Source organism: Fusarium fujikuroi, chromosome FFUJ_chr07, assembly GCF_900079805.1.
Source record: "Fusarium fujikuroi IMI 58289 draft genome, chromosome FFUJ_chr07".
Classification (NCBI taxonomy): Eukaryota; Fungi; Ascomycota; class Sordariomycetes; order Hypocreales; family Nectriaceae; genus Fusarium; species Fusarium fujikuroi.
In genome coordinates, this window is record NC_036628.1 from 1,545,023 (window position 1) to 1,565,080 (window position 20,058).

At 48.8% G+C, this 20,058-nt stretch overlaps 9 protein-coding genes; 6 read left to right on the forward strand and 3 right to left on the reverse strand.

Moving 5' to 3' along the window:
* Positions 1-136: 136 nt before the first annotated feature.
* FFUJ_08615 (related to ornithine aminotransferase) lies at positions 137-1,619 on the forward strand (the record flags this gene model as incomplete). XM_023580663.1 has 3 exons in its annotated part: positions 137-883; positions 934-1,128; positions 1,182-1,619. The coding sequence occupies 3 exons, from the start codon at positions 137-139 to the stop codon at positions 1,617-1,619; spliced, it is 1,380 nt and encodes a 459-aa protein (XP_023433403.1).
* Positions 1,620-2,529: 910 nt separating this feature from the next.
* Positions 2,530-3,629, forward strand: FFUJ_08614 (uncharacterized protein; the record flags this gene model as incomplete). XM_023580664.1 has 3 exons in its annotated part: positions 2,530-2,584; positions 2,711-2,876; positions 2,912-3,629. The coding sequence occupies 3 exons, from the start codon at positions 2,530-2,532 to the stop codon at positions 3,627-3,629; spliced, it is 939 nt and encodes a 312-aa protein (XP_023433404.1).
* Positions 3,630-4,039: 410 nt separating this feature from the next.
* Positions 4,040-4,594, forward strand: FFUJ_08613 (uncharacterized protein; the record flags this gene model as incomplete). Its single annotated transcript, XM_023580665.1, has 1 exon — positions 4,040-4,594. One exon carries the CDS (start codon positions 4,040-4,042, stop codon positions 4,592-4,594), a length of 555 nt encoding a protein of 184 aa, XP_023433405.1.
* A 1,356-nt stretch (positions 4,595-5,950) lies between these two features.
* Positions 5,951-7,077, forward strand: FFUJ_08612 (chorismate mutase-P/prephenate dehydratase-like protein; the record flags this gene model as incomplete). XM_023580666.1 has 3 exons in its annotated part: positions 5,951-6,013; positions 6,088-6,148; positions 6,206-7,077. 3 exons carry the CDS (start codon positions 5,951-5,953, stop codon positions 7,075-7,077), a joined length of 996 nt encoding a protein of 331 aa, XP_023433406.1.
* Positions 7,078-8,244: 1,167 nt separating this feature from the next.
* FFUJ_08611 (uncharacterized protein) lies at positions 8,245-9,667 on the forward strand (the record flags this gene model as incomplete). XM_023580667.1 has 4 exons in its annotated part: positions 8,245-8,307; positions 8,410-8,592; positions 8,871-9,398; positions 9,530-9,667. 4 exons carry the CDS (start codon positions 8,245-8,247, stop codon positions 9,665-9,667), a joined length of 912 nt encoding a protein of 303 aa, XP_023433407.1.
* Positions 9,668-10,155: 488 nt separating this feature from the next.
* On the reverse strand, positions 10,156-10,990 carry FFUJ_08610 (uncharacterized protein; the record flags this gene model as incomplete). XM_023580668.1 has 2 exons in its annotated part: positions 10,156-10,737; positions 10,799-10,990. The coding sequence occupies 2 exons, from the start codon at positions 10,988-10,990 to the stop codon at positions 10,156-10,158; spliced, it is 774 nt and encodes a 257-aa protein (XP_023433408.1).
* Positions 10,991-11,865: 875 nt separating this feature from the next.
* FFUJ_08609 (probable heat shock protein HSP104 (endopeptidase Clp ATP-binding chain HSP104)) lies at positions 11,866-14,640 on the forward strand (the record flags this gene model as incomplete). The annotated part of the gene is made up of 1 exon (XM_023580669.1): positions 11,866-14,640. One exon carries the CDS (start codon positions 11,866-11,868, stop codon positions 14,638-14,640), a length of 2,775 nt encoding a protein of 924 aa, XP_023433409.1.
* A 356-nt stretch (positions 14,641-14,996) lies between these two features.
* Positions 14,997-17,288, reverse strand: FFUJ_08608 (related to transcription factor; the record flags this gene model as incomplete). XM_023580670.1 has 6 exons in its annotated part: positions 14,997-15,775; positions 15,832-16,079; positions 16,131-16,476; positions 16,569-16,918; positions 16,998-17,104; positions 17,160-17,288. 6 exons carry the CDS (start codon positions 17,286-17,288, stop codon positions 14,997-14,999), a joined length of 1,959 nt encoding a protein of 652 aa, XP_023433410.1.
* Positions 17,289-17,727: 439 nt separating this feature from the next.
* FFUJ_08607 (related to PBN1 protein, required for post-translational processing of the protease B precursor Prb1p) lies at positions 17,728-19,318 on the reverse strand (the record flags this gene model as incomplete). XM_023580671.1 has 3 exons in its annotated part: positions 17,728-18,867; positions 18,915-18,972; positions 19,026-19,318. The coding sequence occupies 3 exons, from the start codon at positions 19,316-19,318 to the stop codon at positions 17,728-17,730; spliced, it is 1,491 nt and encodes a 496-aa protein (XP_023433411.1).
* Between the last annotated feature and the right edge of the window lie 740 nt (positions 19,319-20,058).

Genomic DNA, 20,058 nt, shown 5'->3' on the forward strand with positions numbered 1-20,058 from the left:
AAAGTCACCTAAGTATCATAGATATCAAGTAAGACTGAAAGATAGTCGGTGATACGTCGAATATATCTAGCTAGCCTAGGTCTCAAAGATCCAGATCTGGCATCTAGTAACAGACCATAAACATCAACTATCCACGATGGCTCACCCTTTTGTCTCCAACTCAAACATTCTCCATCGTTCATTCGCTCGTCAACCTGACAGAGTCGTTTCTGCCTCAGGTGTATCTCTCTTTCTTGAGTCTGGCCGTGAAATCCTTGATGCTTCAGCCGGAACAGCCGTTTCATGTCTCGGCTTTGGATGTCCAGAGATTACTGAAGTGGTCGCGAACCAGATGAACCAGCTTCCTTACCTCTACTCTGGCGCACGTTTCACTTGCGACGTGACCGAGGAGCTTGCATCGATGCTTCTGCAAGGGCAACCCGGTGGCCTGTCCGAGGCCATATTCGTCAACTCTGGAAGCGAAGCCACTGATGCTGCTATCAAGCTCGCAACACAATACTGGCACGAGCGAGGAATGCCCCAGAAACACCATGTCATCGCAAGAAAACAGAGCTACCATGGAAACACGATTGGAGCACTCTGCGTTTCTGGCCACAAATCTCGAAAGGCCATGTACCGCCACTGGCTCTCTCATAATGTCAACTTTGTTGACCCCTGCTTCGCTTATAGGCTGAAGAGAAACGAATCCGACCAAGATTATGTCAAGCGACTGGCAGATCAACTTGAGGCAGAGATTCTCCATATTGGACCCGAGAACGTTTCTGCATTTGTGGCTGAGACTGTCAGTGGAACTACTCTAGGTTGCCTTCCTGCTGTACCTGGATACTTTAAAGCTGTCCGAGAGATTTGCGACAGACATGATGTCCTCTTGATCTTGGATGAAGTGAGTTACTGCATATTGCGCCGATGAACATAGTTTCTAATACATCTTAGATCATGTGCGGTATGGGGAAAACAGGCACTATGCATGCTTGGGAACAGGAGGCCATTTCAGGGCCTGATATTCAGATGATAGGCAAAGCTCTTGGTGGGGGGTTTGTTCCCCTGTCTGGCGTGTTGCTTCGCAATAAGATATTCGACGCCCTCGCAGACGGATCTCAGGGATTAGCCCATGGACACACATTCCAGGTAACCTTTATATGACAAGAAGTTAACATGGAACTGGCTGACATTCTCAATAGGCTCACCCGGTCGCTTGCGCTGCAGCCCTCGAGGCTCAACGCATCATTCGTGATGAAGATATTCTCACTAACGTCCGAGAAATGGGTAAGGTCTTGGAGAGGCTCCTGAGAACAAATCTTGGACATATGGAATATGTCGGCGATATCCATGGGCGTGGTCTTTTTTGGGCCGTTGGGTTCGTTCAGGATCGTGGCACCAAAACACCCTTCCCGGCAGATAGGAGACTGTGTCACCAGATTGTGGACAAGGCGCTTGATCTGGGCTTGAATATTTTGGGAAACCTGGGTGAAACTGGAGACATCCATGTTGATCATGTCATAATGTCTCCCCCATATGTGGTAACTGAGTCTGAACTGGGACGGATGGTCGGCATTCTAAGGGAATCTATTCAGACTGTAATGTCTGAGGTAATTGATATTCAAGGGGCGTGGCTCTAAGCATCCTTCAAAATAGATAGTTCTAATTGCCGATGTCCTTTCAGGTACCGTATTGTACAAGTAAATGGCTATCAGTCTGTCTAAGCTCCATGAGCCCTAGCCTTTTGAGAAAAGACATCGGTGCAGCCCATGGCTACAGCTAGCAACTCCAATCAATCTTGCAGTATTACAACATCTTTTCTTGTGTCTGCTCCTTTCTGACTCGTCGTTTATAAGTTGTTCGATATCTGCAACGATCTACCCCAGGATTAGGTTCCCCGCATAGCCCCACGTTACCAGATATCCATCTTCAGATTAGCCTCCCCCTCATAGCGCCGTGCATGAGTATCGTTGATGACGGGATGTGGCCCGAAACTTTCAGTCATTCAAACATTCCTCTCTGATTTTCTTTTTTCATATCACCGCCCATAGCGCTCTTGGTCATTTCAAAGCTCATTCGGGCCCCTATGAGAGTAGAATCGGATCGAGATTTTGAGTCCCATGAACGAATCACTTAGAACCCCACCTTGGGCTTCAACTCGGAGAGGTGGCTATACTCGACAGAAGCGTGAATGTCTAACATGTCGTCAACGGCATGTCGAGGGCCTCAAGCATCAGTTAGGTCGCTACTGGTATACTAATCAATCCCAGAAAGAAGAAATGTGATCAGCTTTACCCTATCTGCAGTCACTGTTTGCGTCTCAACCTAGTATGCAAGCCTGAGCCTCCACGCTCAGTTCTACCGTCACCTGGGGCCGCAACGGGAGGTTCTGAAGCGACTGAGACAAGAGTTATAAGAAATCCGAGCATAGACCAGCAAATCAAAGAGGTCACGCAACTATGTCAACCCCTTGGACTATCGCTGGAACCTGGTGACGCCGACTCGAAAGATCTTGTGGGAAGCAGGCGAGTGATGCTACATTACTACACCATGACTCTTGCGTTTCTACTGACCACGAATCTCGAAAATAACTGTTTCCTCTCTGGTATGTGCACTGAACACTAGGCATCTAGATAACTTCATCAGCTTACCTGAAAAGTTATTCTTCCCATGGCGTTCGAATGCCCTGCCCTGATGTATGCCGTCTCAGCATGGGCTTCTTCCCACTTAGCATTACGCGACGAGAAGTTCAGAGCGGATTCACTAAGGCACCGCGGACATGCTTTGGCTCAGCTTCAAAAGTCAATGAAGCAGAGTGAGCTATCAACTGAGGTGTGCCTTGCTGTGACCATGGTCCTCTGTTCTATGGAGTCAATATCCGAGGCTACCGATGCCTGGTATCCTCACTTGAAATGCGCTGCTGCTGCATTAGCTTGGCAGACAGAGGATTCTCTCGCGGTGGTAGATCCGAAGCAAGCTGTTCAGGCTACTTTGAGGGGAGGTGGCTTCTCCGCAATTTCGCCTATCACGACATCATGATGAGTGTCTCGATGGATTGTCGTCCATTAATAAGGGGGCTCTACTGGGCCTCAGAGGATGACACACTTGCAGATCCCTACTTTGGATTTGCGTCGCGGATACTCTATCTCATCTCCGAGACTAGCATTCTGAATGCCGACTTCGCAGAAGCAAAACTGGGATCACAGACCCGCGGCCATAGTTTTGCCAAACGCTCACACAAGATAGAAAGTGAGCTCCAGAGTTGGGTTTGCCCTGCGGGCCACGATGGTTCACCGCTAGCGCTGCTTGGTGAAGCCTACCGTAACGCGGCGCTCATTCATCTTTACCGAACCCTTTCTCGCTACATCGAAAGCTATTCTAGCATTCTGAAAGCGAATCTGAAGGCTTGTGTAGAGTCGATATGTAAGCTTAGCAGACAAGTGTCAGAGGGCTGCCTCGTGGAATGCACCCTCCTTTTCCCCCTTTTCATGGCGGGAGGAGAAGCCCATGAGACAAGTGAGATAGTAATCATTAGAGAGAAGCTTGGCGAGATGATCAAGTGGCGGAAATTCAGAAACGTTGAAGTATGTCTTGATGTTCTTGATGAGGTATGGCAGCGAAGAATGGATGGATCAAGGAGGGAAGACTAAGATGAGGTGGACTGGCCAGATGTGGTGAAGCAACGGGCTGCAAGCTTTCCATTTCGTAATTACGAAGTTCCGAATCCCGAGAAAAAGCTTCTCCTCCTTCTCCCCCATTGAATACAAATTCATTGCCCGAAGACATGTCAGCGACATACGGCCTTCATTCAATTAAGCTCCACCCACGATCTGGGGCCGCCGTTTGCGCCACAGTTTGCGCCATGCGGCTTCAAGACTTGCACTCTTATCACCTCACTACCTCTGCTGCACTAGAAATTACATATAAGATACATAGCATTCAATGTGTTGATCGCCTGGTGGTAAAGGGTTATAAAATACCAGCTTGTCTCTAAGCTTCCCACACCAGTACAAACTGACTCTCCCTTCTCATACCCAACGAAATCTTATCAGTCACCAAGATGGCTACTACAACGCAAACTATCACCACGATAGCAAGTACCTCGAAGAAAGAGGAGCTCAAAGAACGTGCGGATCAAGCTGCTGTTCCTGACGACCTCGTCGTTCCAGGAATCTTCGACTCTGAATGTGACGAGCGTCTCTGGGTCCCACAAGCACCAGACGTTTGGTTCCGACCTCTCCTCCTCTCCGTTTCTGGCTGCTACTTTGTTAACATTCTTCGAGTCCGGAGATCTGGTATCCTCTCGCGTCATCGCCACGCTGGTTGCGTGCACGCAACAGTTCTCAAGGGCCGCTGGCATTATCTAGAACATCCGTGGTGGGCAACAGAGGGCGGTTATGTCTTTGAGCCCCCTGGAGACATTCATACTCTCGAGGTTCCGGAGGATGTGAAGGAGATGGTGACCATGTTTCATGTCACGGGAGCTTATATCTATGTTGACCCTGATGGCAATCCTGTTGGCGTGGAAGATGTTTTCAGCAAGTTGGACAAGGCACGAAAGCACTATGAAGCTGTTGGACTTGGGGCAAGCTTTGCAGATCAATTTGTGAGATAAAAGAACAGTTGAGCAATAGTGAATAGTTCTCAATACAACCGGTTCCGTTCGATTATGACGGGCCCAAGGTTTTGTTATGTCCTGGGTTGCACTATCAGCCTGCTGCATGGTTTAAATCGATAGCACATCGCAGGAATAAGGTTGGGCTTTCATAGTGCCTTTCTTTGTTAGGCCCTTTTAAATAGTTAGATCTAATGTATTTAAAAGTAGATTATTTAGTTCAAGGGGTTATAAAATTAATGATTAACTTAGTAGCTTGCAGGTATTCTTTTTCTTGAGTACTAAATCAAGAGAAGACAGACCTTTAACCTCTAAATTAGCCCAGGAGCCTACTAAGTTACCTATATGGAAGTTACCTTTAAGTCTTATGTAACTCAGCTAAGTCTTTTCCTTACTTATGATAACCTTCTATATGTGTTTGTGTATGTTATTATGTATTTCCTTTGTTACCCTAGGTCAAGTCAATTCAACCAACCGCCTTAGAAAAGAAGAGCTCATAGGAGACAATTTCAGTACTTACAACTATCAATCAGACCTTTCATATGTATCGCCCTCCTTCATTAGATCCAAATCTTGGGTTTTCTGCCATTCTCCAGGGTCGTCTCTTGTAAGGTGAAAAGAGGCAGCGATGTCGGCTTGTGTCCCTGTACCCCCCGATATTACAATTATAGATGTTGTAAGAAAAGAGAAACGCCATGACTTAACCTTTTCGCTCCTTTCTTTTCTCACCTCCATGAGAATACCGGGTTCTGTTATTTGTATAAGTTTTATACGAGGCATGGTCTCATTTCACAGGACTTTGATTATTTTATTCTCTTACCAAGCCATAACCAACATTTTCTCGATATTAAACCGAGCTTGTAGAGGCCATTTCAACCCCGCATGAACAAGTGGCTCACTATCTCAAACCCCGTATTTGACCGCCTAAAAAATGTTAGTGCCGTACTAGTTACCCTGCAACTTTTCATCACACAACCGGGAGGCAATTCATTCTTCCCCCACGATCACGACATTAGCACGACATCGCCAACGCCTTCTTTGATGTTCAATTGGGTCAAAGCAGGCAAAAAGTAAATTCGAAGACACCAACAGACGAAAAAAGACGGAATGGCACACGAGAAGTTTCGTCACTGAGCCAATTGACCGCATCTCATCCCAATTCTCACAGCTTGGTGACAGCCTCATCCTCAAGCAAGACACTGCAACACTACATTATCAGAGACCTAACCATTCTTGGTGTACGAACAACCCTAAGAGTCGGGGCAGGAAGTGTAGTCACGCTGCACCCAAATTCCGTTTGACGCCGCATCAAAAAATCTCAGTTGATCCGGTGACACCGATCATAACCAAGGTATCATGGCCAGCCAACACAAACCTGTTGTCAGCTTCCTCGGCCCAGTGGCCTCATACACCCATCAGGTAAAGCCTATCCTATAGCTGTGCCCTATAGCGACCACCGCATGGCACTAGCCCTGGCTGACCTCGCTTCATAGGCTGTCCGTCAGGCCTTTTCTGAGTCAACATGGGAATTCTCCCCTGCAGTTACTATTGACGGTACGTTCTAGTCAATGCACCGCAGTCGGGATGTCCGTACTGACTTTCCTGGCAAAGACGTATTTGACCAGGTACAAAGTGGCCACGTGCAAGCTGGTGTTGTGCCGTTTGAGAACTCCACCAATGGTTCTGTGAGCTTCACTTTGGACAACCTGGCTGACAGAACGAACCATTATCCGGATATCACTGTCGATGGCGAGACATACGTGGACGTTCACCATTGCCTTGTTGGTCACAAGAGCCCTGTACCAGCTGTCGAAGACATCGCTGAAGGGTCCGGTACTTGCACCCCGACAGCGACAGACCCGTCACCTTCAAAACCACGGTCCAGGCCCCTGGCGAGCCTCAAGCACATTCAACGCTTATATTCGCACCCCCAGGCATTTGGCCAATGCACCGCTTTCATCTCCACATATCTCAAGGGTGTCGAAATTTTCGAAGTCAGCTCAACTAGCAAGGCAGCTGAAATTGTCAGTAAGGACACAACGGGTACCTGGGCCGCCATCTCAAGCGAGCTCGCCGCTAAACTTCATGGTCTCGATTTTCTGGGAAGATCGATAGAGGACAGAGAGGATAACACGACCCGTTTCTTCGTGATTGGTAAGAATGCTGCAGGCCCGAAGGACCTTGACCAAACCAAAAAGGCTGTTGCCGAGAAGGGAAGCAAGTCGCTGGTCTCTTTCACAGTACCTCACACATCACCTGGAGCTTTGGCAGATGTGTTAAGCTGCTTCCGAACATTCGACATCAACTTGACCAGCATCAACACTCTACCAAGCCTCGTGAAACCCTTCCAGTACATTTTCTTCATTGAATTTGAAGGTCACAAGTATGTCGATCCTGAGGGCCGGGTCAACGGTGCGCTAGAAAAAATCAGTCGTGTGGCCGAGAGTTGGAGGTGGCTTGGAAGCTGGGAGAGATATATATAACTTTAACAAAAGCAACAAACGAATTATTCACCAGTTCCATAATATACGTGCATTCAATTTGACGACTAGCAACACCCGACTTATTGCATACACGCGATGCAAAAGGCGACGAACTCCCCGCGGAAACAGAGCAGTTGCTCTATGAGCTCTGGAGAACTCCCCGCGAGTCCAGTGGGGCTGATTGCGTGCTCTCTAAGTGTCGCCCTGTGCAGGTCTTTCTTTAGCAGGGCCTGGGCGCATTGAAGATCATACTGTGTTTTCTGTACCACCACCGGGCCGTTCCACGTCAAAGACAAATGCTTTTGTAAACGGAACATCGGTCGCTTATCAACGTCTCACTTTTAGGTACCTCAGATAGGTACCTTACGTATGCTTGCACAAGACCAGCAGCACCACGATACCCTCTTGTGCAGGGTGACACACATCCATGGGAAAAGAGACGCCTCCCCCACTACCCGGGATACGCGAACATATTTGCCAATGCTGAGTTTACGCTATCAAATCCGTTTCAGGCACTTGCAGGACACAACTCACAGCAACGGAAAAAGACATGCGTTTTTTGAGATTCACAGGATTGGCCTGGATCAGGCTTTGACCCAGCCGCGTGGGGCAGGTCGGAGGAATTGACCCTTGGGAAAGCCTTGCAAAGTCACTAAGGACAGGGATTAAAAAAACGAAGGGCCCGATAAAGCCCTGGGGGACTGTGGGATGGGCTCAAAAAGCATCAATGAGGAGCGAGAAAACTCGGATACTTGAGAGATATCTCGTCCTAGTTGCCCCAGCGGAGACCACTATCGACCAACATGACGTACACGCCGTATGCGCAACACTCAGAGGGAGACCACTAAGGGTCGTTCATGGGCCACACGCCCAGGTTCAAGGTGTGAGGATCTAACCAGGTTGGTAATAGCCTACGGACCATCGCTACAACAATTACCATCGGGCGATGGTCCGGAAGCTCTCCAGCAAACTCTGTGAGTACTCAGGTACCTACCTGCCTACTGGGCGCTGGGCGTCTCGAATACCTTTTAATGGCTTGATCTGCTGTTTCTTGTCCTTGAAGATTTGCTCTTCTTCTCACCCTTTCTGCTCTTCCTCCAGCTTGATGTTGCAGCGACAACACTTAACTGCTATATCTCCCTTTTACTCTTGGTTCTTTATCCCAAAATGGCGCTCCGCCCTATCTTTACTGCTACGCACCCACGTGCGTGCTCTACGGCCTTTGAGCGGGTATGTTGAGCCCCCGAGATCCCAAGATCATGCTGTCTCCCCAGTGTTGAAATTGTCATGATTGCGCACTCTGCCATAATGCTAAGTCTGGTTATTTAATAGGTCTTCATGGCCCGCCGCGATATCCTAGAGAGCGTTCACGAACCCTTTGGAGATGCCTTCTACTATGGTCCTGAGATCCTCAGTGACCGTTTCAGAAATGACACTGCCACTCGTGAGCAGAGTGGTTTCTCGCAAAAGACCTACAAAGACGTCCTCAACGAGGTCATGGATGCGGGTAAAGATGTTAGTATAAGCTCCCCTCCATTCTCCTCATGGTTCATGCGATCGCCCGAACTCCCCGAACTCCCCGTCACTCCTCCCCGCCTTCTCGAATGAGGGGAACTGCAAGCCAAACAAGAAACATGTGCCATGGCCAAGTTTTTTATCTGCAGCAGACACTCGATTGACACATGATGGTCATGAATGTGCTTATCAATGTTACATGTCGTATCCTTATCATTCTATCGCCATTGGCGGGAACCCTCATCAAACTGATGCAATGTACTAACACCTCCTCCCAGGGCAAGCGAATCTTCATCAAGGACATGGCCTACTACCTCATGGCCCCAGACAACAAGCCTACCAAGGTTGCACCGTCTCTGGGAGAGGAAGAGCCTGGCAACCCAACAGTTTTGCCACTAGAGGTCCTGAAGCAATTCCAATTCACCTTCCTCATCCGCCACCCTCGCCGAGCTATCCCCTCATACTACCGTTGCACGGTGCCGCCTCTGGACGAAGTCACTGGTTTTTATGACTTCATGCCCAATGAGGCCGGTTACAGGGAGCTCGTGCGTTTCTTTGATTTCCTGATCAAGGAGAACATCGTCGACAAGGACAACCTCGTTGTTATCGACGCTGATGATCTCCTCGATAATCCCGAGAAGACCATTCGTCTCTACTGCGAGAAGACGGGCATTGACTTCAAGCCCGAGATGCTCGAGTGGAATGACGAAGATTGCAACTATGCGACCATTGCCTTCCAGAAATGGAATGGCTGGCACAATGATGCTATCAAGAGCTCGGCTCTGAGGCCCCGTACTCATCACCAGGTACGTCAAAACGATTTCTTATAATCGCCCCCTTCCCATTATCCCTCCACCTGTTGGTCTGCAACAACATCCACTGTTCGTTCGCGCTTCTTGTGGTAGGGTGAAAAAAAGGCTGACATTGCTAACTAAAGAAGACGATGACCACCGAGTCAGAAGATAAGGAATGGACCGCCAAGTATGGTCCTGAGGCACAAAAGGTTATCCGCAAGACGGTCGAGGACAACGTAGCTGATTACGAGTACCTGAAGCAGTTTGCGCTACCCATCTAACTTAGTTAGCTATGTGCTCGCTCTGCTTTTTCAGGGGTTGCTTTCTCTCTCTCTCTACGGTTTGGACCTGTTCTGGCGTTTCCGCCCTCTGTCAGATTGGACTTTTGCACCTGGTGACGAACCGGGGTAATGAATGATTTATGACTGTTTGGATTTGGTTGATAGTGATAGTACAGCTATTATGGTACAGCGAATTTGGCACCACGCCACCCGATGAATATATACATGCTCCTTCATCTACAAACATTTGCCAACTGTCTGCGGGATGCCCTTTTAAAGTCTCCAGACACTCGATGACACACCTTTCCATGTAGTCCAACCCGATGGAGTCCAAAATAACACATTTTGTACAATGGAGGTAGAACACATACAATAATGACTGAAGTAGGAAGGCCTGGATGTTTGTAGAAGATTCAATCGCCAGCCCAACCAACTTTTATGCCATCTCCTGAGGCTTTTTGTTCATTTGAATCCTCTCTTCGAGTTCTTCATTCAGCTACTGGCTCCGGTGCCTTCTCCCCCTCCTTTTTCTTCTCGGGCTCGTTCGAAATGTAGCTCGGCTTTTCGAACAGACCATGTGTAACGTTTTCAGACCACTTCTGGGCGTACTCTCTGTCCTGGTCGTTTGCCCAGCTTACCTTGACATCCAAAAGCTTCTTCTCAACACCCTCGGCATCTTCTGATAGAACGATTTTGTTACCGCGGCCAGCGCCGCTCAGAACAGACGCTATGTCGGCAACGGAGTTTGGCTTCTGGGCGTTGAGAGCAATACCGCGCTCCTCTCTGGTTCGAATGGGGCGATGGTTCATGTTCCCCTTCTCCTTCTGCTGGGCCACTCGCTTACGGTCGGCTTCACTGAACTCTTCGGGGTTCTTATATCGGAAATCATCTTCCCATGCTACCTCGTGCAGGTGCTTCAACTCGCGCAATTTTTGGAAGACAGATCGACCGACGGAGCCTCGCCCGGCGGGGAAGGAGATGTGTGCGAAGGGAGACCAGTAGTCTTTTCGAAGCTTGGCGGGTTTTGTCTTTTTACCATTGAATGGAAGTTGCTTAAGATCGTGGAAACCCTACGACATCAAGTTAGCACATCTATGCAGCTTATAACAAACTTTATATAATTGAACTCACGTTTAGCGTCTTATCAAAGCTGTAAATAATTTGGTTCGTTCTTCTGTGGCCGAATACCCAGATATCCTCCCCATGTCCCTCAGGTGGAGGGAATCCTCTGCCATCCTTCTTCTTGCCGAAATGGCCGTATCGCACCCATATCCGTACGTAGCTGGGCAATTGGCCCAGTCGAGATGTCGGTGCCTTATTCATGGTCGCCCACTGTGAAGTTGAGATGGCCTTGGTACTGGAGACTGATGGGAAAAAATGCCAGTATCGCCGGTTCAATCACGGACGAGCGTGGGGTCACGTGAGATTGGAAGAATGATTTAGTCGATTTCTATTTTGGGGCTGTTTTAATCTACAATCATTTTAACTTTTCAGTCAAACTATCAAACCTGGCTGCTATCATCCATACTTTGTGTTTTGGCTTTGTGGTATCGAACGACTCTCACGCCATTGAGATCTTTGTCTTTCTGGCCGTTTCACCTGGAAGTTGGCAACTGCAACTAAGGTATCCAACGGCCTTAGCTACCCTTTTCGGAAACGTATGAGCAGATCAGACTGACAGCATCGGCTGATAAGATAAGAAGGATATAGCCAATAAACTTTCAGTATGGACCTTCCAGGTTTGACCTTGCTCCAATGACGTCGAAGAATCCGGAAGCTGCCAGAAGCTGATGGGTTAGGCTGGAGGTTTCCATGAGCTTGTATTGATGTTACTTGATCTTGCTGGATCCTGCCATCAAGATCTCGATACTTCATGTCGGACGATATCCTCCGCCAGATGCTTCCATGGAGTGACTTGATTGTTCCATGAGATCCACCTAATTCGTGAATAAATTCACCTCTTGATCCTCGGTTTTCCGGATCACTTTCTTTCTTCTCTGCATTAAAAGTACAGCAAGCAACTATACCCCACAACATCAAACGATACCCAATCTTCTCAAGTCAGAAAACCTGGCATCGCCCTTCTCTTACATACTACTTTAATAACTGGGCAACATTACTGTACGACTAACACATACACAAATAATTCTCTTGTTTCAAATACCCATCGTTTACACTCTCACTACAACACCACAATCATGAATAGCCGCATGGACTTCACAGACCGTGCCCAAAAGGCCGTGGAGGATGCCATGGCCTTGGCTGAACAATACGGCCACTCCCAGCTTGCACCGGTTCATCTCGCTGTGTCTCTGCTCGACCCTCCCCCGGACCCTTCAAAGGATCAACAGAACGGTCCTCCTCCCACAAGCACACTCTTCCGACAAGTCGTTGAGCGAGCGCATGGCGATCCTCAACTCTTCGATCGAGCCCTCAAGAAAACCCTCGTTCGACTCCCAAGTCAAGACCCCCCACCTGAGCATGTCTCTTTGGCACCTCAGTTCCACAATGTGCTAAGAAAGGCCATGGAGCTGCAGAAGGTACAGAAGGATACATACATTGGCGTGGATCACCTCATCACTGCACTGTCTGAGGATTCGACCATCCAAGGACCTCTCAAGGAAGCCAACATTCCCAAGCCCAAACTGGTACAAGAAGCAGTACAGGCTATTCGGGGAACAAAGCGAGTCGACAGCAAGACGGCTGATACTGAAGAGGAGAATGAGAACCTGGCCAAGTTCACCATTGATATGACTGAAATGGCTCGCGAGAAGAAGATCGATCCCGTCATTGGTCGAGAGGAGGAGATTCGTAGAGTTGTCAGAATTCTCTCTCGACGAACCAAGAACAACCCTGTCCTTATCGGTGAGCCCGGTGTAGGCAAGACCACAGTCATCGAAGGACTGGCACAAAGAATTGTCAACCGTGACGTTCCTGATAACTTGAAGTCATGCAAGCTCCTTTCACTTGACGTGGGTGCACTTGTCGCTGGCAGCAAGTATCGTGGAGAGTTTGAGGAAAGAATGAAAGGTGTCTTGAAGGAAATCACCGAGTCAAAGGATGTCATCATTCTTTTTGTCGATGAAATCCACCTTCTCATGGGCGCCGGTTCGTCCGGTGAGGGAGGCATGGATGCTGCCAACCTTCTCAAGCCCATGCTTGCCCGTGGCCAGCTACACTGTATCGGTGCGACTACCCTTGCGGAATACCGCAAGTACGTTGAGAAGGATGCCGCCTTTGAGCGTCGATTCCAGCAGGTTATTGTCAAGGAACCCAGCATCCCTGAGACGGTCTCTATCCTCCGAGGTCTCAAGGAGCGATATGACCGTCATCATCGAGTCACTATTCTCGACAGCGCTCTCGTAGCTGCTGCTAATCTGGCTGCGCGCTACCTTACATCCCGACGACTGCCTGACTCGGCCATCGATCTTGTCGATGAGGCTGCAGCAGCAGTTCGTGTTGCTCGCGAGTCTCAGCCCGAAATCATCGACTCCCTCGAGCGCAAGCTCAGGCAGCTTATGATCGAGATTGCGGCTCTTGAGAAGGAAAAGGACGAAGCGTCCCAGACTCGTCTTGCACAAGCTAAAAAGGATGCTAAGAACGTGGAAGAGGAGTTGCAGCCTCTCCGTGAGAAGTATCAGAGCGAGATCAAGCGCAGTGAGGAGATACACCAAGCCAAGCTCAAGCTAGATGATCTCGAGAAGCGCCTCGAGGATGCCATGAATAACTCTGAGCATGCCAAGGCCGCCGATCTCAAGTATGGTGCCATTCCAGAACAAGAAGCTGTCATCAAGGAGCTTGAGGCTCGCAAAGCTGCTGCCGACGCCGCTCTTAACGCTACTGCCCCCACGGACTCTGGTGGCGCCATGGTAACCGACATCGTCACCGCAGATAACATCAACGAGATTGTCGCTCGATGGACTGGCATTCCAGTCACTCGCCTACGTACCTCTGAGAAGGAGAAGCTCATCCACATGGAAAAGGTGCTCAGCAAGGTCGTTGTTGGCCAGAAGGAAGCTGTTCAATCTGTCGCCAACGCCATTCGACTCCAGCGTTCTGGTCTTAGTAATCCCAATCAGCCGCCGAGCTTCCTTTTCTGTGGTCCATCGGGTACCGGTAAGACCCTTCTGACCAAGGCCCTGGCCGAATTCCTGTTCGACGACGCCAAGGCAATGATCCGCTTTGATATGTCTGAATACCAGGAGAGACATGCACTGAGCCGCATGATTGGTGCGCCTCCTGGATACGTTGGACATGATGCTGGTGGTCAGCTCACTGAGGCTCTTCGCCGCAAGCCATTCTCAATCTTGCTCTTTGACGAGGTTGAGAAGGCTGCCAAGGAAGTTCTCACTGTCCTCCTCCAGCTTATGGACGATGGGCGTATTACTGACGGCCAAGGCAGAGTCGTTGACGCCAAGAACTGCATCGTGGTTATGACCTCTAACCTGGGTGCAGAATACCTTGTTCGACCTGGCGTCAAGGAGGGTCGTGTCGACCCCGGTACTCGCGAGTTGGTCATGACCGCTTTACGCAACTACTTCTTGCCTGAGTTCCTCAACCGTATCAACTCGGTTGTCATCTTTAATCGTCTCACACGCAAGGAGATTCGTAAGATTGTTGATATTCGGCTTGGCGAGATCCAGAAACGACTCGAAGACAATGGCCGAAAGGTCCATATCGACGTGTCGGACGAAGCTAAAGATTACCTGGGAAACAGCGGGTACTCGCCGGCTTATGGCGCTCGACCTCTTTCTCGTCTTATCGAAAAGGAGGTCCTGAATCGTCTTGCTATTCTCATCCTGCGCAACAACATCCGCGATGGCGAATACGCGCGTGTTGAGCTCATTGATGGCAAGATTGTTGTGCTTTCCAACCATCCCGACAGTGAACTTGGAGAGGATGAAGATATGGTTGATGAAGATGATGCAGTCGACGAGATGTTGGATGACATGGATCAGGACATCTACGACTAAGCGCTTACATGTAAAAACCGGTGATTGAAGGAGCACTGATGAGTGGTGATATTGTTTTCATGGACGAATGTGATGATTGCATGACGGAGTTAAGGTTTAATGGTGTTTTGTACTGAAACTTAATGTATTTAGCTACTGGATTATAAACAAATGGGAACAAAAGTTCAAATTATCTTCATTATCTATGATGTGACATGCTTTAACTTAATCTCTACGGTGTTGTCCTGAGGGAACGCGGATAGCTTACCCTTGATCTATTTGGTTTGTGTCCGAGTAAAAACTGCAGGAAGTATAATATCTCTCTCTGTAGAGATATGGACCGGAAGTCGCCATTCAACTGAAGCTTTCTTTGACTATCATGCTGGCCCAAGAAACATGGGACCCTCTCCAATCCAGCCAAAGTCATCGATGATCATGGACCAGTCAATTCCCTGGAGGGGATCGATGGTATTGTCCATAGTGTGTTCTTGGCCATTGATTTCTGTGTTAGTGTTGCCATTGCCCTCGTCATTATCACCGTTGATGGTCCCCGGGAACCTTTGTTCTAGATGGCACATGTGAGCAATCCCAATCCATCTAACCAAGAGTGTAGACTTACGAAATGCATCAATGCCTTTTTGTGTACCATCTGTGATATTCCTGGCCTCCTGCAACGCATTCTTGAAGGCCGTGAGACACCAATACGATGTGGCAGCACCTATACGATCCGGCCATGCACCAACAGGAATGTCCCACTTAGGGAGTAAATGCCTTACAGACCAGAAAGTCTCAAGAATGATGGAGCCTCGTGTGGGGAGGTCATTATCACGAACTGAGCAGGTTTTTAGAAGGGATAGAACCTGCGCAGCGACAACCTCAGCGTCTGAGGTTGAGAGATGTTGCGGGGCAGCAGTGGAGTGTAGCGTGGATAGGAGGATGCAGCTGGCATCGACTAAAGCACGATAGACCCAGTGGGGACTGTGTGTAAGTAGTTGGCACGTTGATTCGAGTGTGAGGGCTGTGTTGATAAGATTCTGTGAGGTATTGTATGTGCGGAGAGTATTGAGGTTGAAATTGGGGCGCTGGTCAGGGAGCGAGGTATAGTAGTAAGCCTGGACTTCGAGTTGAGCAACTAGCATTATGAAACGAGAGAAGTCTGAATGGAGGCTTTTAGCAATGACACGCTGGATAAGGGTGTTACCGGGAGCCTACCTGTTTCGACACGGGTGACGAGGGGTCTTAGAAGCTCAAACTCATCTTCCCACATCTTGACGATGGTTTCAGGAACCCCATTGCTTGCCGATATCTGGGCATACATGGCTGTATGTAATCTATTTGAAAACTTCTGTAGCTCAAAAAAGGTGAACAACTCCGGCGCAAGACTATCTTTGATGGCATCCTTGCACTTGGTGTCATTATGCTGGAGAAAAGGAGGCGGATGCCCATTGCCTGTAGACACTCTGCACATTATCAGTAATCAAGGCTACACGCCATTATAAGACCAGACAAACCTTTGAGCGAGAATACTACAGAACACCCACGTTATGGATGCCTCATAGTCTGTGCATGTCATGTGCTGGCGTCCCCCAATCAAGAAGCTTGGATGAGATCCTCGGCCAGTATGCAGGCCGAGAAGCATGCAAGCGTTGAGGGCACTGCTTATAAAATTAGGCGACGGATCGGTGACAAATCTAATGGTCGGGAATGGCCAAGTGCAGATTATCAAGAGAGTCTGAATAGACTCGAGGTCCAATGTAATGGCTTGAAGCAGGCCCCAAACGTCGCGGTTAAGAGAATCGAGGAGTACGGTTACAAGTTGTTCATCTTTAGCATATCGACGACAAGCTGTCGATATTACTGTCCAGAAGAGAGTTGTTGATGCTTCGAAGCATTCATCTGGGTCTTTCTTCCTCAATATGGGTAGATAGGGATGATAGTATTGCAAATACCTGAAGCTGTTAGCCTTACTGCTGCTAGCATCAGTCCAGGGGAGTCATACTTCTCAAAGTACCAGTCAATATCCTGTCCAGACACCAATTTACCATCTAGCATGCGAGGTTTTGTAGGCTCTGTCTTTTCGAGCAACGCCGCTGATGGCACGAACGACTGGGGTTGTTGAGGGCTTTGCAGGTTGCTGGATAATGAAAAGACGGCTCCATTTGTGACCGGAGGCAATTGAGATGGCTGTGTAGGAAACACAGTTCCGTTTCTTTGAGAGACTGATGGTGACTCTGCGTTACTCTTGGGCTGTACAACTTCTTTGATGGACTTGAGCTCTTGTTCCAGAAGCTCAAGTTTACTACATATTGTCAATATTACTCACTGATGCAGAAGAAAACTTAAGAGTAATTTTCGTAGTAGTGTTGTCAGACTATTACCTTCTCCTTGTCACCCTCTTGTGTGATCTGTCGTATACACACGAGATCTGCAACTTGGCGCATCGTTGACATGGCTGTCCCGTGACAGGACTCGCTCGACATCGCACCTAGCCCAGATTCAGCATTGACCATACGCAACTCAGCTCAGTCGAGACAACTCACCTTTGAGTCACGACAACTGATACAGGCTACGTTTCGTCTAATTTTGCTTTGCGGTGAGTCTGGCGCTCGTGTGAGGCCCGGGCCGGACGTCGACGCGGGTGACTCGTCTGATGATGGTGTTGGAGCCATCAAATGGCATTGTGATAACACAGAGCGGACGGTACGGTAGCTTGTAACCTTGATTGGATTATATCACTTAATTAGGGTCACAGTAATAAAATTTTATGAGTTGTCGATAAGTCACTTGAGATGGAGATGGAGATATTTGAAGAAGTCCATCAATTAGTCCAGTGGTCGAAATGCGTTCTAACTATCTTGAATGTCTGACGTCACGTGTACAGCGTTTAGTCGGCGTCGGGCGATAGAGAATGCCCTCCTACTATAGGTAGGTAGGTGCTAAATAAGGCAGGTTTCAGACCGTAGTTAAGCGAAAATCCGATAGTCAAGTAGGGGAGGAAAATCCTGGTCTTCTTGATTTAATCAGTGTTGAATTCTCATCTACATCTCTCTTACATACTATATTATACCATTGCACCAGAGACCAAACAAACCAGCATGTAACTTGGCCTCAAGCTTTCTTGTTTTGTTTAGACCTCTTTGGGGCTGTCTTCTTGAGCACTGGTTCTTCGGACTTTAGCATAACACCGACCAGCTTCCACAGTACCCAGGCAAAACCTAGCAAAACAGCAATTGCCGTGCCTGACCTGATTGTATCTATGCCCTCGAGCTTAAGGACAGGGACGGTGACACGGTGCATAAGTCTGCTCCCACCCTCTGGCTGAGGGTTGACGTGCCAGAAGGCAGTGTCTCGAGGGAAAAGATTGTCATAGCCAATATGGAGACGATCAAATGGGTTCTCCAGCGTCTCCTCCCCTAAGGAGCATGCCCAGAAGACAGCAGGGTAGGGAACATCGGCCTCGGCTTGGTCAGTCACTGAAGGCTTAAGGTATCGCAGGTGGAGAGGGATTTCAACATTCCACGGCTGCCCTTCTTCAGAGGTAGGTGGTGCGAGCTCAAGCAGAATACTCGACCCCCATGTCTCTGTGGTGTATGCTGGTGCTTCCAAGTCCACGGGTAGGGTTGTGTATCGCAAAGCTGTCAAGTTCTTGGAGGCCAGGAACAAATCGTCTCCTAGTTGATAACGATCCGCAAATATAGCCTTGGGTAATGTCAAGAATGCGTATGGCACACACTCGCCCTCGTCACTTGGAGGCTTGTTAGAGCTGAAGCTGAGCTGGAGAGTTGGGTGAAGCCCTGTGGGGGTGAGAAATCTAGATGTAAATACAGATTCATCTCGACGGTGTCGGGCTGGGAAAGTGAAGATGGTTGGCGAAGGCTTTTTCTTGTCGCCAAGTACGGATAGAACGCCAGCGACACCAAGTTCGTTCTCCTTCATGTTTGGTTGCGAGCGGTCGTTAACGAAAATGCCAACTTCAACCCTTCTTTCCGTCGATGCAGGAACAGCAACGGTTTGGGGTCGAAGAGGCCATAGCACAGAAGCGACAAGAGCCTTTGCAGACTTATCAAAGGATAAGTCTAAGCTAGTCGCGGTCAACAAGCTTCGTAGTCGGGCATTGCAAACAGTGTCCAGGTCAGGGCAGAACTCCCGGGAGCTAATAGTTATGAAAGAGTGTAGATCTTCCAGTGTTTGATGGAATGAGAAGTCCGGGGCTGTGGAGGTAGCTGGTTGCTTAAACTCGGTGAAAGCCTGTTACTGGTGAGCATCTCGTTGGTCAGATGGCTTATGGAACTGACCTCTGGCTTTGAACAGGCTAGTGGCCCAAACCTCTGGAGCCAACCGCAAAGTTTTGTTCTAGGATGCTGGATTAGTGTTTCAAGTGGCCACAACTCGAGATCACGACGTACGGGTTACATGAGTTTGGGGATTCCGGAGTCACATAGACATGAAGCCCGGGTGAAATTCGTGAAGTGAAAGGGTCGAGTGTCTCGGATCTGACAGGGCTAGCCCATCTGATATGAAGAGCCTCATACTCTTGGAGTATGTCGGTGAGCTCACTAGGCAACTCGTCGAAGGGGATAGTGAGTTTATCCTGACGGACTGACTCGATTTGAGGCCCAAGCAATCCAGCTTCTTGGTTGTCCAACTGCTCAGGATCAAGGGTATAGTCGTTGTGGATAAACGTGACACGCTCACGCATGATGGCGGTAGTCGATGCTTGCTCCTGGTTGTGTCGTGTGTTGCTTAGGTACTAGGTAGGTATACAAGAGCTTAGTATGGAAGTGAGCGACCTGAGAGCTTTCAAGGAAGCTTGTCGCGTGCCGATAAGTTCTGGAGTAGACTTAGATCGCGTTTGGAGGATGAGCTACGAGCTAGCCAATGAAAAAACAGATTTTATGTTTCTGCCTTGTTTATGAATCGCCTTGTAGTTGAGCTCGGTGTGTGAATTGGTTGGCAGATGCTTCCTCCCAAAAGGTGACGTTGGTTTTAGTGACCGACGCTTGAAGTGGTTGGCCGAATGGAAGCTCTTGAAAGAAGCAATAAAGTACCCAGTACACGTGGATTGTATGGGCATCAGGCACTGGCTAGTGTCACAGAATACCCGAGCCCTTCTGCCCCTCGTACTCTCTTCCTCTTTGGTTACCGCCAGTGACTCGGCGCTAAGCTTATTTGGGGACCGACGGGACACTCGTTCCATTTCAAACTTGAGGAAGGGACGGGTGAGTCTGCCACACGCCGCCTCGGTCGCGAATTGAAGAAAGTCGCTCCAACGATCATCCCTCTCCGTTTCCATAATCTCCTGCCGTCGAGATGATAATACCACACCAGAATCTAGATTTACCTCTTACATACTCATTGCTGCCTCCGTGAAACAACGCTCGGCCGTAGATACATACATACATACATGCATGCCACCAACGATAGCGGTACGACACGCAC